The sequence below is a fragment of the Petaurus breviceps genome, unplaced genomic scaffold (genome assembly GCF_028583685.1).
Source record: "Petaurus breviceps papuanus isolate PSGF00001 unplaced genomic scaffold, PetGlider_PUasm1.0 90617, whole genome shotgun sequence".
NCBI classification, from domain to species: Eukaryota; Metazoa; Chordata; class Mammalia; order Diprotodontia; family Petauridae; genus Petaurus; species Petaurus breviceps.
The window spans coordinates 3207552-3222267 of NW_027187287.1; the positions used below are offsets into that span (position 1 = coordinate 3207552).

The 14716-nt window shown below is 47.7% G+C and overlaps 1 protein-coding gene across 1 annotated transcript in view; it reads right to left on the reverse strand.

Moving 5' to 3' along the window:
* The window catches only part of BAHCC1 (BAH domain and coiled-coil containing 1), a 179919-nt gene that overhangs the window by 36682 nt on the left and 128521 nt on the right, over nt 1-14716 (reverse strand). The window contains exons 7-11 of the mRNA XM_069064081.1: nt 13598-13806; nt 12371-12529; nt 11369-11562; nt 10629-10995; nt 7846-8718 (exon numbers count right to left, since the gene is read on the reverse strand). Of these exons, the coding sequence (XP_068920182.1) occupies nt 7846-8718; nt 10629-10995; nt 11369-11562; nt 12371-12529; nt 13598-13806 (1802 nt within the window). The remainder of the gene's footprint in view (nt 1-7845; nt 8719-10628; nt 10996-11368; nt 11563-12370; nt 12530-13597; nt 13807-14716) is intronic.

The window sequence follows — 14716 nt, forward strand, 5'->3', positions numbered from 1 at the left end:
AGAAAGAAAGAAAGAAAGAAAGAAAGAAAGAAAGAAAGAAAGAAAGAGAGAGAGAGAGAGAGAGAAAGAAAGAAAGAAAGAAAGAAAGGAAGGAAGGAAGGAAGGAAGGAAGGAAAAGAAAATGAAAGGAAAGGAAGGAAGGAAGGAAGAATGGTCATGGATGGAGGCAGGAGGATGACTTAGTTGACCTTCGGTTGCCTCCTCCAGCCTTAAGGTTATACTGATAAAACTGACTCGCTCTTTCTTTGTACTTACAGGAAGGACTGGTGGGAGATAGCCAGAAATAGGGAGAGGAAGCACCTGCAGGATGATGAGGCTAGGAAGAACTCATTCCTTTAGGGTAGGGACAGAGGGAGGGAGGCTTAGGCCCTGGTGCCAATATCCACTCAGGCCCAATTCAGTTTTGATTCCCAATCCCAAAACCTGGGGAAAAGGAGGGGCCAAGTTGAAAATTGGTACTTGAGTTCTAGGGCATAAGTTCTCTTGGTGTCCTGGGACAGAGTTTCCTGAATAAAAAGAGGAAATGTCTCAGGTACAGAGTGGTCAGTTGGCAAAATTATGGGTCAGACTTCCAAAATATATAGACATCTGCATGATATATGTGCACACATAAACATGTTCCCCAGAACATATAAATTTCTGCATCTCCACATCCTAGCTTCCTTCAAGCCTCAGTTAAAATACAGTGTCTTCCCTCTGAGATCAGTTCCAATTTATCATAACAACCTAGAAGGCTTCACTGGAGATGATGATGATGATAATAATTAACATTTAAATAGTGCTTTAAGGTTCACAAAATACTTTACAAATAGCAATTCATTTTATCCTCACAATAACCCTGGGAAGTGAGTGCCGTTATTATCCCCATTTTACAGTTAAGGAAACTGAAGCAGACACCCATTAAGTGATTTGCCAAGGGTCAGAGGCTGAATCTGAATTCAGGTCTTCCTGATTCCAGTCCCAGTGCTTTATCCACTATGAAGGTTGGGAGATTAAGGGGAAAGAAGAAGTCTATTTTAGAGCCCTGAGCTTGGGGCAGTCCTAGAATGAGCTACTGGCTTGTCCTAGACCTAGATGACAGTTTTAGAGCTGGATGTCCCTTAAGATCCCCTAAGGGTCAACTTTTCTCATTTTACAGGTGAGGAAACAGAGGATCAGAGACTGACCATGTGACTTGCTGAGGGCCACACAATGTTCAAAGTTAAATTTGAATCTGGGTCTTTCTGTCTTCCTGACTCCAAACACAGCACCCTACCTACTATACCATGAAGCTACATAAATATGCTTTTCTTGAAGTTGCCTGAATGTTTTTAAGACACTGGTTTATAATTGGGGAATTTTTTTTTTGCCATTTTGGAGGGCAATTGGGATTAAGTAACTTGCCCAAGGTTACATGGCTAGTTTTTGTGTGTGTGTGTGTGTGTGTTAAGTGTCTGAGGCCGGAACCGAACTTGGGTCCTCCTGACTCTGGGGCCGGCGCTTTACTCACTGCGCCACCTAGCCGCCCCCAATAGTTGGGAATTTTTTTGTGGGGGTGGTGGGAGGAGTGTAAGAAGGAAAATGCCTTGGAATGACTGTGAAGGGGGAGGAAGAATCTGGGTCAGAGGGCAAAAAGAATAGAAGGCAGCAATTAAAATTCAACTCATGCCATGGATTTCAATAAGTTGGATTTGGGAATGGAGAGGATGCCTAGACTTCTGGGCTGGTTTTGTAAGGGGGAAACTCTCTTCTGGGGAGGGAAGGGCTTTAATGTTTCACATGCCAAGAGTAGGAGACACAAAGTCTTTCTTTCCCCTTTCCTTACCCCTTCCTCACCCAGGCTTAAACACATTTTAAGGAATCAGTCAGTCCTAAGTGGATACCTCCTCCTAAGCAGGCAAAGGAACCAAGAGTCTTTGAGCAGCAATTAACTAATAATGTGGCAGGTACTCCAAATCAAGAATGGAAAAGTTGCCTGAGCCACCTTCCACACGGGTGAGTTTGTTTCAAGCTTTTCTCATACTGGCAGGAAATAGAAAATGGAGACAAACCCTGAAGGTTAGATGAAAATGGGAAGGTCTACATTGTGTAGTTGCACAGCCAGAACAAAACAAACAATCATAGGAAACACAAGAGAGGTGAAGGAAGGCAGTGAAAGCAGAGCTTTTATTATTCTCACTGTCCAAAGATCCTCACCCTGGATATTAGCCTTTATCTTTTGCCTTTTGGAGTATCATATCAGGCTCTCCTTTTCTTTGAAATCCTAGCTGCCAAGTCTTGTGTGATTCTGACCATGGTCCTGTTGCTACTTAAACATTCTTTTTTTTTCCTTTTTACCATTTGAAGTATTTTTTTCTTTGATCTGGAAGCTCTGAATTTTGACTCTGACGTTGCTATACATTTTGGGGCTTCTTTCGGGAGGTGACCAATGTTTTTTTTTTCTATTTTTACTTTACCCTTAGGTCATAATGGATCTGGACAGTTTTTATTTATAATTTCTTGAAACATGGTAAACAGACATTTGGGGATGGGGAGGGAATCATGATTTTCAGATGTCCTGATAATTCCTGATTATATTTCCTTAACCTGTTTTCCAGACTAGATTATTATATATCATATTTTCTTTTTTTTTCAATCTTCCAATTTTGTTTTGTCTCAGGAAGTCCTTACTTTCTATTTGGTCTATTCTAATTTTCAAGTTCAGTTCCTGAGTAAAGTTTACCACCTGCTGTTCTATGCTATTAATTCTCTTTTCCATTACATTTTATATCTCTTGCTTCATTTCTTCCAGGTACTCCTGTAGTCCTTGTGGCAAGGTCACTTTTTTTCTCTGTGCTTCTACCTGGACTTGTAGTGGAGTTACATTCTCTGTTGGGGTTTACTTCTTGGACTCCTTGCAATCTACAGTATTTCTTCATTGTGTTTGGCATTTTCTTATGTTTACTCATATCTACAGCTGCAGGTTCTGGATTGGAGCTCTGTGCTTGGGTCTCACTCTACTCTCTCCAATCCTCCTGGATGCTGCGGGCAGGTTGCTTTTAGTCCTAGATGGAGGGCCTAGTGGCTCTCCCCTCTTTTGTAATTCCTGGGTTTGGGCTTTGTCTCCTGCCATCTTGACTTAGTCTGGCCTTGGATCCTTGGATCCCCTATCTTCTTTTTGCATAGTTCCATACCTAAGTTAACTCCAGCACTTGCTGTGACCCTGACAGACTACACCTAGATGTTATTGACTACACTTTATAGCAGGCCTCCTGAAAAATCCCAGATGTTCTGTTTTGGGGGAACTGTTCCCATCTTTCTCCTGTCATGGGTTAGGTCATGAGTTGCCTGGTACTGGGCTGCCCCTATCTCCTTCTATGGTTCAGGAATGGGCTATATGGCCTCTGGGTTGGGAACAGGTTGTCTGTGTGCTAGGGTGAAGCAGCTGGGTGGCTCAGTGGTTAGCTATTATTATTAGTCTAGCCCTATGTGGGTCCCAGGTGCCTCCATGCTATGCCTCCCACCTACTTTCTCTTTTCTCCACTCAGAACCTATGTAGGTTTCTAGCAGCATACTTTGGTAGTCTTCATTGTTGTTTTTTGTGGTGCATTTTTTTGGAGGGGGGAAGGCAAGGTAATTGGAGCTAAGTGACTTGCGCAAGGTCACACAGCTAGTAAGTGTCAAGTGTCTGTGACTGGATTTGAATTCAGGTCCTCCTGATTCCAGGGCCAGTACTCTATTCACTAGTTGCCCCTATGTTACATTTTTAAGAACTTTCATGGAGGTGTTTGCAAAGGATCTGGGCTCCTCTAAGTCCTAGCATACCACCACTTAGCCAGAAATCTCCAGGTGACTTTAACTGATTAAGAACATCTCCAAAGAACATCACCAGCTAGGTGGCACAGTGAATAGAGCACTGGCCCTGGAATCAGGAAGACCTGAGTTCAAATCCATCCTCAGACGCTTAACATTTACTAGCCATGTAACCCTGGGCAAGTCACTTAACCCCAAATGCCCTGCCTTCCCCCCTCCAAAAAGAAAAAAAAAAGAACATCTCCAAAGACTATCACTCTGTAGTCCCACATCCTATATTGCACAGGCAGCTAGTTGGTAAGGGGAAGAGAACACTGGACAGGGAGTCAGAAAGACCCAAGTCCAAATCCAGCCTCAGACCCTTTCTAGCTATGTGACTCTGGGCAAGTCAACCTCTCCTGTCTCAGTTTCCTTATCTGTAAAATGGGGATAATAATAGCATTTCCCTCCCAGAGTTGTTGTGAAGCTCAAATGAGATAATATTTGTGAAATACTTTATCAACCTTAAAGCACAATATAAATCCTAATGATATTAGGAGAGAGTGACACTTTTCCTCCAAGGCCAGAGAGAAAAGTACTTGGCTTATGACAGAATGGAGATTCAGACGCTGGAATCTCGGTTTCAGTCCAGCTGTCCCTATCATGAACCTAAGTAGCCTCTTGGGTGAAAGATGCAGTCTCCATTTCACTGGGTGAAAATATATCTGTCCTGGTATGTGCCACCCTTGGGCAGTAGGGCTGGACAGGAGGAGATGAAGACGAAGCAAAAGAGCAGGAGTAGAAACAGTGGGACTGGCTCTAGCCCAAGCTCCGTCCTCTGCCTTTAATCACTTTGTTACACTTGGCTCCTGTTTTCTATTTGTCCTTTCTGCAAAGCTATCTGTTCACTAGAGAAAAAAATCACCTCGTGATTGTATCAGATTTCCTAATGAATGTCTAAAAAGTTGTCACTGCATTTATAATCAGGGAAAGAAGTCTAGATCCAAAGAGCTCTAGATACAGGTCTGACCAACTGACCCACTAAGAATGCATCCTGTACCTAGCCCGTGCCTAAGAAAGAGATTGCTGTGCTCCTTGGGCTGCTCCTGCCACTGACAGGCATAGTGCCAGGGCTGGAGCTAGGGCAAGCAAGTATAGAGGGGAAGGAAGAGCCAGCGTAAAAGAAGCAATTCTCGGCATCCCATCCCCCAACTCCGGGCTGCAAAGGGTTAAAATTCACTCCTCCGTGGATCCTGGGATCTAGCAATGCAGACATATGCTAAATGCACATACATCACACACAAAGTCCTATGATATGTGAGGCATGGACAAAAAATACTTTATTTGGTCACACCTCTAGGCTGCTTACCTTTGGAAAAAAAACACTAAATGTTTACATGGGTACATGCATACACACAGACACACAATTTCAATGCATATATTAACAGCCCTCTGTAACTCAGGTACTTTGCATAATAAGATGATAGAATCATTGATTTGGGGGCAGCAAGGTGGTAAAGTGAATAGAGCACCGGCCCTGGAGTCAGGAGGACCTGAGTTCAAATCCAGTTTCAGACACTTAACACTTACTAGCTGGGTGACCTTAGGCAAAAGTCACTTAACCCCAACTGCCTTGCCTTCTTCCCCTCAAAAAAAAAAAGGATAGAATCAGAGATTTAGAGCTATAAGAGAATGTAAAGGTCATCATTTTACACAGCAGGAAACTGAGGCCCCAAGAAGAGAAGGCAATGTTACTCTGACAGAAGCAGAGGGAAGATTTGAATCCAGGTTCTCTAACCCCAAATCCAGTGCTTTCTTTGGGGGACCATGCTTCTAATCTCAATCTCATACATACTCTGAAGAGGTAAAGAGCCTCCATGTCAAACATTCGTTCCACTCTATGCATAAACTCTTGCAGAGTCACTTGCCCTAGGTCTCATCTAGACAGTGCATATCCCTACCACCCACTGTAGGCAGCTTTGGGGTCCCATAAACCCTGGCTTCTCCTTTGTATCTCCCAGGATGGGCCATCCCACTCAACTTCTCCAGGGGATGGAGTGGGGAGGTCCTGAAGGAATAGATTAATGGGAGAACCTGAATGTTAGGAATTCCCTAGGGAGACTAATGCACCAAGGAAGTCTCTTTTCTCTCCAGCCACACAATCCACCATCTCAGCAGCTTTCCCTTTCCTGAGTAAAGGATGAGGGATAAGAAACCTGAAGAAAGGAAGACTGGGTGGAGGGGGGTGTCTAGCTTCCTAGTCTGCAGAGAACTAAAAGTCTCCTGAGGCTGACAGCCTTGGTTCCTTTCCCCAGAACCTTCTCCAGGCCTGACACAACCCTTTCCCTGGTGGTGGGTGGCTCCAACACCCTCCCTTCCTCCTTCACCCTCCCTCCCTGGCCTTGACTGCAGCTCCATCCAATGGCCAAGGCAAGCTGCAGCCAGAGGAGAGGGAGTGACATACAGGCCTTTGGGGAAATTAACTTTACAAGAACATTCGCTTTATCTCAGCCCTACACAAAGACTCTAAAGAATGTTGGCAGCCAGTGCTGGCTGGCGGGTTTTATGTGTTGGGAAAACAAATGCAGGCTGAGCCATGAGGATTGTGCTATTTTCTTTCTATAAATATCAATGAAACGTAATATGTGGGCTTGGGAGGTGTGATTCTCTACCCTACACCCCTACCCCCAACCAGGGGAGGGTAAAGGGCTATGATGATGGGTTTCCTCTGGTGTCTCATTCCAGGTGCCGAGAGAGAGAGAGAGAGAGAGAGAGAGAGAGAGAGAGAGAGAGAGAGAGAGAGAGAGAGAGAGAGAGAGAGAGTGTGTGTGTGTGTGTGTGTGTGTGCGTGTGTAAGGGAGTGGTATATGTCAAGAGTCTGCACCAGCCGTTCCTCCCCACCAACTGTACCATCTGGAGAAAGTTGGGGTCATCTGCTTACTTAACCCTCTTCTCCCTGGAAAGGAGGGGCTCCTCCTTCTACCCCTTGAATTCTCCCTAAAGAACTGTTTTACATCTTAAGATTCTGAGCTCCATCAGCACTACAGAGATCTAACTGAAAAGCAGGAGGGAGGATGTGCTGAGAAATAAGTCTGGGGAATTGAGCTGAGCCTGCTAAGGCAGGGAATGTACCCGTGGCTAAGTGCTAGGTAGAGAACAAACTCCCCCTTCCCCCAGACCTGGAATATGCGTGTCCCCAAAAGCTTTGGCTACAAAGAAAGAGTGGCTCCTTATAACCATAGCTTATTAATAATGGCAGGTCAAAGGTAGGGGCCTTCTTGCCATAAAGTCTCTAGGTCTCTACACAGTTACTTGGGCCAGCACCTCTGGGCAGGCAGCTAGGGTCAAATGGGATGGGAAAGGAGAATGGTACCTGAAGATATCCCCAATCCAGGGGATCCGCTGAAGATATCCTTATCCTTTAAGACACCCAGTCCTTAATCCCAAAAGGGAAACCCCTGCCCTAATGCTGCCAGGGTAAAGGGGAGACAGACCTTCTCAGATTCTACAGGGCGTGTGTGTGTGCGTGCGTGCGTGCGTGTGCGTGTGTGCGTGTGTGTGTGTGTGTGTGTGTGTGTGTGGATTGAAACTTGAAACTCAAGAACACAGGGCCATGATTAGAAGCTACTTCAGGGAAGCCTGAAGCATGTTCATGTTTAGCTTGGATGAGGTCAAGAGAAATCCTTCACCTTTACAAAATCTGGTAAAAATAAAAACAGGCTTTCAAACTCTAACCACCAGAAGTACGTAGCTGTCAAAAACAGGCTTTGGGGTCATCCCTTAAGTCACTCCTGTATGTATATATGAATTGGAGTCAGAGGTTCAGAGTTCAAATCCTGACTTAACAGTATGTAATGGAACTATGTAATGTTGGGCAAGTCAACTCAATTTCTGGACCTCATTTTGGACCAGACTAAATGAGGATCCCCTAGTTCATTGGCTAGAGGTTTGACTGGGTTCAAAAGGAACCTGCTACCAGACTGCTTCTCCTTAGGCATCACAGAGAGGTTGTGGTAGCAAGGTGAGTCCCAAGCTCAAAGGTCAGTGGTCCATCATGAAAGAGAAGGGAGTAAAGGAAGACCCCAGAACACTTACCTTCTGTGACGCGTTCACACCTCTGCCGCTGGAACTCCAGGTCAGCCAGTTCACTAAGAAGGGCGATGCCATGAATTCCTGAGCTACCCTGAAGGGCAGGAGCATTGGGAAGCTGCAGTGGGGCTAAAGGTTGAGTACTGGGTGGGCTCAAAGAGGGGAGGTCTCCCAGGTCAATGGTGGCTGCTACCAAGGCATCCAGACCTGGCAATGATTTGGACAGGTGGTCTTCCTCTTGAATCATGTCCCAGCCCTCTTCTCCTTCTTCCTCTTCCTCCTCTTCCCTTTCTTCCTCCTCTCCTTCCTCTTCCTCCTCTTCCTGTGGGTCAAGCCCCACCCCCACTTCTTCCTCTCCCAGAGGACGTGGGCTTAATGCTCCCTCCTCAGAGGCCATGGGGGAGGACCTTGACAGCAGCCCTTTGCCATCCTCCTCCTCAGTCCTCTCCTCTTCTGCCCCTTCCTGAGTAGAATCTATGCAGCTCCTTGTCTCAGGGCCTCCTCCTTCCATGAGGGCACCATAGGGGAGTTCCTGAAGCTCCCCCAACCCACTGGGAGCTGTTGCCTCACTGGGGGGCCCCAGCTCCATGGGGTGTGGATGCCCATGAGTGTGTGGCTGGCACTCCAGCTCCAGGGCCCTTGGCTTGGTGCCCTCCACCTGGCCACCTGCTCCCTCTACCAGGCTGGCCTCATTCAGAGCATTGGGATCACAGTGAGGCCCCTCTGAGGGTGGAAATGTCCTGGACTGCTCAGGTTCGGCTGCAGTGGAGACAGTTTGCATAGTTTCAGGGTCTGCGGGATCAGCCGAGTGCATGTCATGGGGTAGGGGGGATGAGTAACCCATGCTGACCGCAGGGTAGATGTATCCTGGGGGCAGGTCTGTGAGAGACAGACAGACAGAGAAACAAGAATGCTAATCAGATTGGTAAACAGACTGGCCCTGAGCCCCACTGTGGGGAGGGTACCCCCAACACGGTTCTCTAGGAAATAAATATCAGTTGATTGCTAGAGTTCCCTAACCCATACCAGTGAATACTCTAAATTTGGCAAGGCTACCATCTCCAAGATGAAAAGGACAGAGGTAGATCCAGACTTTTCTGACCATGAAACGCTGGCTGACTCCAGCCTCTCTTCTTTTCTCTTCTCCCAGCCCCAAGCCACTCTCAGCCCCTAGAACACCAGACTTGACAAATCGGGACTCCAGAACTGAGCTGTGGGAAGGACCCTGGGCTTCACTTCTGGGGTTCAGTGACTCTTATTCAAAGGGCAAGTGGGTCAGCTTCTCCAGTGAATAAGGATGAGGTTCTTCCCTCCCCATAACAAGGAGTCTGAGATATGTTCTAGGGTCTGGGAGGAAGGATAAGGAATACTCAGGATGTCAGAGGTTGAGAAGATGGAGGGTCACACTGAAACAACTCTGACATTCCCCCCAACCCCCAATCCAAATTGCTTTCCCCTCTATCCTGTCATCCTGTCCCTACTGCCCCCACCTCGGATGTGCCCTTTGGTCTGTCTGAAGGACAGACTAACCACAGAAGGGGGATTTTTTTTTAAAGCCGTGATGCTTGAATCAGGGCTTTCCCTGAACCAGAACGAGCCGGCTGCATTTCGGAGGCATTACGCCCCATTAACTGTAATAAAAAAAAAAAAACCTTAAAAAAAAAAACACCCTGTTGGCTCTGTCTCCTTATTGTGAAACTGGGACCGGTTTTATGTTCGCCACACGAATTTCCAATGTAAACACTCAGCCTAATTCAGAGAGAATTAAATAGCCTTGTCGGGGAGCTGGCAGTGAGAGCTGGCTGGCGTGGCTGGTAGTGGCACTCAGGAAGAGGTGGCTTCTGTGGCAAAGGGGGGTGGTAAGGCAAGAGGTGTGACTAGGACCCTGGCTGGGGTCTCCAACAGGAACTATAATAACTTCCCTTCCTCTTAGGTTAATTTCCTCATTTCCTCAACATTCCGCTCCTAGTCTCTCTCTTTCCCTCCCATTCCTTGCTACTCTGTGACCACAAAAGTCCAGAGAGTTAGTGTCTAGAAATGACCCCAACCTCTTATCTCCTTCACCTCCAAAATTTCTCTGTAGCACAGTCACACAATGTTACTTCTAAGATGTCTCTGCTGAGCAAATGGCCCTGAATGGATGACCGGTGCTGCCATTCCCTTCCGCTCCTCTGCCCAGGGATTGGTGAAGGAAATAGCTAGGACCTTGCCCATCCCCCTACTGATCACCCCAGCCTGTGGCCTAACAAGATGTGGGTGGGGAAAGGGAAGGAGAGGGACTTCTCTAGAGGTCCAGCCTTATCAGGGATGGGGTATGTGGGCCAGCAAGTCTTGTAAGACATCTAAGAAAAGAAGCGAGAGGTAGCTCCTTCCTCTAGAAAAATTGTTGTCTTCTAAAAGCTTTCATTTGGGCCAGGACCTCGCTCTCCTGAAAGCAGACTAAATGACCCCAGGAAGTCATTAAGATTGAATGTCTCAGCTTAGTGGTTCCCATGATGTAAAACCCTCTGTCCTCCTAGGATAGGAGAGGTTGGCTTCCTTTAAATGTTCTCCTTCCAGCCAGCCACAGCATCATAGTTTTGGAGCTGTAAGCCCTCTTAGAGAAGTCATCTAGCCCGACCCTCTCCCTTCGCAGATAAGGAAACCGAGGCTAGGAAAATTGGCCAATTGGCAGAATTGGAAAATTGGCAGATGGTAAATAGGAGAGCCAGAATCTGGACCCAGGTTCTTTGACTCTAAATCCAGCATGTTCTCCATGTCCCCCCCAGGAAGTCCCCCATAAGTCTTACCTGGTTCTAGAGATTTGGGATAGTCTTGTGGGGGCTGGCCTTCTCCTCTCTTGTCCTCAACTTCTGTACCCTTAGAGCTCTGAGCAGGGCCAGGACTGGTGGCTGGGGAGCGGGGCGCCACGGCAGAGCTGGCAGTGGGGCAGAGGGGTAAAGTGCACTGGGCAGTGGAGAGTGGCGTGGTGCATTTGGAGGGGTGCCGCAGGGCAGGAGAATGGCAGCAAGGTGAAAGTTTGGCAGGGCATGGAGCAGCAGCTGGTGAAGAGGCGCCCTTGGATAGGGGGGTTAAGGCAACTGGTTTATGAGAGGACTTCAGGGTCTTCTCAGGGACTGCTTCTTCAAACTCTGCATGGTAATCCTCAGGCTTCCTCTGGGAAAGTGGAGACAGAGTCATGGTCATCCCCATCACCATGATCTGCCAGTGACAAAGGGGACCACCTGGGGAGCTCTAGACATGAGGGTCAAGGAACAGAGCTTTTAGCATGGTCATGAGGAGGGGGATCCTAAGGAACAAGGCAGAGTGCAGCAAGGTGATAAGATGAGACACAGAGAGGAAACCTGAACGCTAAAGGCTCTGGACGAGGCCATGGGTTCTCCAGAAGGAACAGGGGAGGGAGATGGAAAAGGGGAACTGCTTGACTTGGGTGAGAACATCACCACTATGACAGAATGACAGGTCCTTTGTGAAGAACAGAGGAGGGAGAAGGTTGTACCCATGGCGAACTGGAGGGTCTCACTGGTACCTGAAGCTGGGATTTCCGCTGCATTTCTAGTGCCTGGGCTGCTCTCTGCTGCTGCTGTAGGGCATAGAGCTCTTGCTGCCGTAGAAACTGGGAGCGGGAATAGACAGGAAGCTGGCTGGGGTGCTGCATGTGGGAGGCAGGCCCCCGACCAGGGTACATGGGTGGCCACAAGGAAGCCTGGTCCATGACATCAGCTGCAAGAGGGTTGGACAAGGAAGAAGGAAGGAGACCAAAGTCACAGAAAACGTGAGACAGGTGGTACGGGGGTGGGCTGTGCTTCAGACAGGGCCCCCCCTCAGCCCACCCCTAATTCCTAGGGACTACAATGACTATCCTCAATCCATCCACTCTGACACGTTAGACTGTCCAGGAACAAAATGGCTCTTCCCAGGTGGGATCCAAAGTGCTTTAAGATGTTAGGTTTCCCAGCTCCCTTCTTCTTGTCTTTTCTCCAATCTCCCCTCTCCCCTCTCCCCTTTTGACTTTCATTTTATTTATTAAGTGGTGAATATATGCTGAGCTAGGCACTGGGAACACAAGACAAAAATGAGATAATCCCTACTCTCTTTGAGAGTTTACATTCTGATGGGGGATGGAGGTAGAGAAGAATGATTTTCTTTCTGCCCTTTCCTATTCCCCATCCCTCTCCTCCTTTTTCCCTTTTCTTCTCTCTCCCCCTGTTCTTTCCCTTTCTCCTCTTCTTGCCTTACCTTCTCCCTTCTCTCACATCCTTTACTCCTCTTTCCTCTCCCTTCTTCTCCACCCCCTTCCTTTTTATTTCTCTCCCTCTTTTGTGTCTCTCCATCTCAGCCCTCATTTTCTCCTTCTCTTCTTCCCTCTTGTTCCAGAAGAGGCTGGATTTGGGAGGAGGCTTGGATAAGAATGATTCTGAGTAGGAATTGACAAGAAACCCAGTCTGGGTTTCCTGGGCCTCAGGCCCTTTCTAATACCCAAAAGGGGATGGCAACAGAATCGTCCCCAGGTCCCTAGGCTTTCCCTTACCAAGTGAATGGGGAGCAGCATGGGGTGTAGGCTCGGTGGGTAAGATGACCAGCTGGGCAGGGGGGTCCTGGGACAGGGGAAACATGGACTGCATTGTGCTGGGCATGGTGGCTGGGAAGCCAGGTGGCAGGTTCTGGTGGAGAGCCGGGTGGCCAAGCCCTGCAGAAGAGCAGGTACACAGTGGTCAGTGCAAAATGGTGGAAGCAGAGGGTACCACTGGCTTTAACGGGAAGCAGGCAGCACTGAGGCTGGTATGCTAAAAAGCCAGGGCTAAGAAAATATCATGAAAACCAGAGCTGCTGGCTATATTGCCTGTGGAGCTGGACAACCCTGGAGCCTGTGCCTGTGGCTCCAATTTGTTGGGTTCCATGATGACTTATGGGGCTCCAATGGGAGGCACTCTTCTAGAGATCTGGAGGTCAAACTGGAGCTCAGAACCAAAAGAAATGATCTTGCTGTTTCTTAGTTTCCCTGTAGGGCCTCCATCTAAGCCCTGTAGATTCAAGGGCCTATGGGGGGGGGCAGGAAGTACTGGAAGACCTACATAAAGCCACCCAGGAGAGGAATAGATAGATTGTATCCCCAGGAAGCAACAGGACACAGAGGCAGGGGCCCAGGGAGGACCCCAGGTCGTTTCCTTTTTCTTTTAGGAGGGTCAAGGAGCAATAGTGGCCTAATCACCTTGGACACCTTGCTTACCAGAAGTGTTTCCTTGCTCAAAAATAGGCCAAAGACCAGTAAAATACTTCTATTCTCTACCATCGATAGGTTTACTCCCTGTAAACTCAGCAGAGAAGCTTCCAGTAGCTTTGGGAGTGGGGCATGGGAACCAGAAAGAAGGGGACCAGAATGGGAGGTACAGAATGCAGGGAGAATTTGGTTTCTATTTATAAGTTTAAGAAAGCAAGGATCTTTTATATCAAAAGTTTTGTAGGCCAGAAAAAAAAAAACTATTTGAAAGGGACAAATGTTACAAAACATTGGCCTAAAGACTTAACATACTGGAGAATTACCCAGCCTGCTTTGGAGAAGTTGTCCCAACCTGAATGTAAGCTAGCAAGGGATATGTAGGAAGGACAAGGGCTTTGGATGGGGGGCGTTGGGCACCCAGTGCCCAGTGAATCTTATCACCATCTGGGCACCAAAAGAAGGAAAAGCCAATGAGCTACGTCAATCCCACTTCTCCCATCTCCTGTGTCCATCCCCATCTTACCCCTGAATACTGACCGTAGGAATGTCCTCCCATCCAAATGGAGGGACTGCGGGTTCGGGGCAGCCAGGGGGGGTGAGCTGGATGGGCATGGGTGGTAGGATCACCCCCAAGCTGGCTAGTTTGCAGAGATGATCCTCCAGTAATCATGAGGTGGGAGGTCACATCTCCAGGGCAGCCACTGGATGGGTGAATTCGGGCAAACTCAACAAGGTCCTTGTTATCCCTGGAAAGACAATACAGGTGGAGTAGGGTCCAGGAGTTCCACTCAGACTTTCACCTTAGAACAGGGAATCTTAACTTTGGGTCCATATAATTGTTAAAATTATTTTATTAAATATTTCAACAGAACTGGTTTCCTTTGTAATGCTATTTGTTTTACACATTTAACAAAATTACTCTGAAAACACAGGCTTCACTGGGCTGCCAAAGGGGTCCATGGCACCAAAAAAAAAAAAAGAGGTTAATGTTTGTCTTAGAATCCCAGACTTTAGAGTCAGCAGGGTTAGGCACATGGCTCTAGTCCCTGCTTCAGGAGAGGCTGAGCCTGCTGGGATCCACTGAACTTAGAATTCTGAGCCACTGTGGGGTGAAAGATAACTTGGGTGTCCACACTGAATCTAGCACCAAAGTGGTGAGTCCCCAGGGTCGGGGCGGCATCAGGCTGTGTAAGAAAAAGTAAGCTGACTCAGGTTGGAAATAGCTTCTGTGGTGATCAGTGGTGGGATGGGGCCCACATGCAGATATGGTCATTCTAGCGGGGGCAAGATAGGGAGATGACTGGGGGAGAGGGGAAAGAAGGGAGAGAGAGACAGAGACAGAGACAGACAGATAGACACATACAGACACACAGAGAGATAGAAAGAGAAAAAGATGAAGAAGAAGAGGAGGAGGAAGAAGAAGAGGAAGGATAAAGAAGAGAGGAAGGAGGAAGAGGAAGAGGGGAAGAGAAGAGAAAGATAAAGGAAAAGGAGAGACAGGAAGAGAGAGGGGGAGGGGAAGAGGAGAAAGAGAGAAAGGGGAGAGAGAAAAGAAGAAAAGAGGAGGGAGGAAGAGGAGAGAAAGAGAAGGGAGGGGAAAAAGAGAGACAGAGAGAGAGAGAGAGAGAGAGAGAGAGAGAGAGAGAGAGAGAGAGA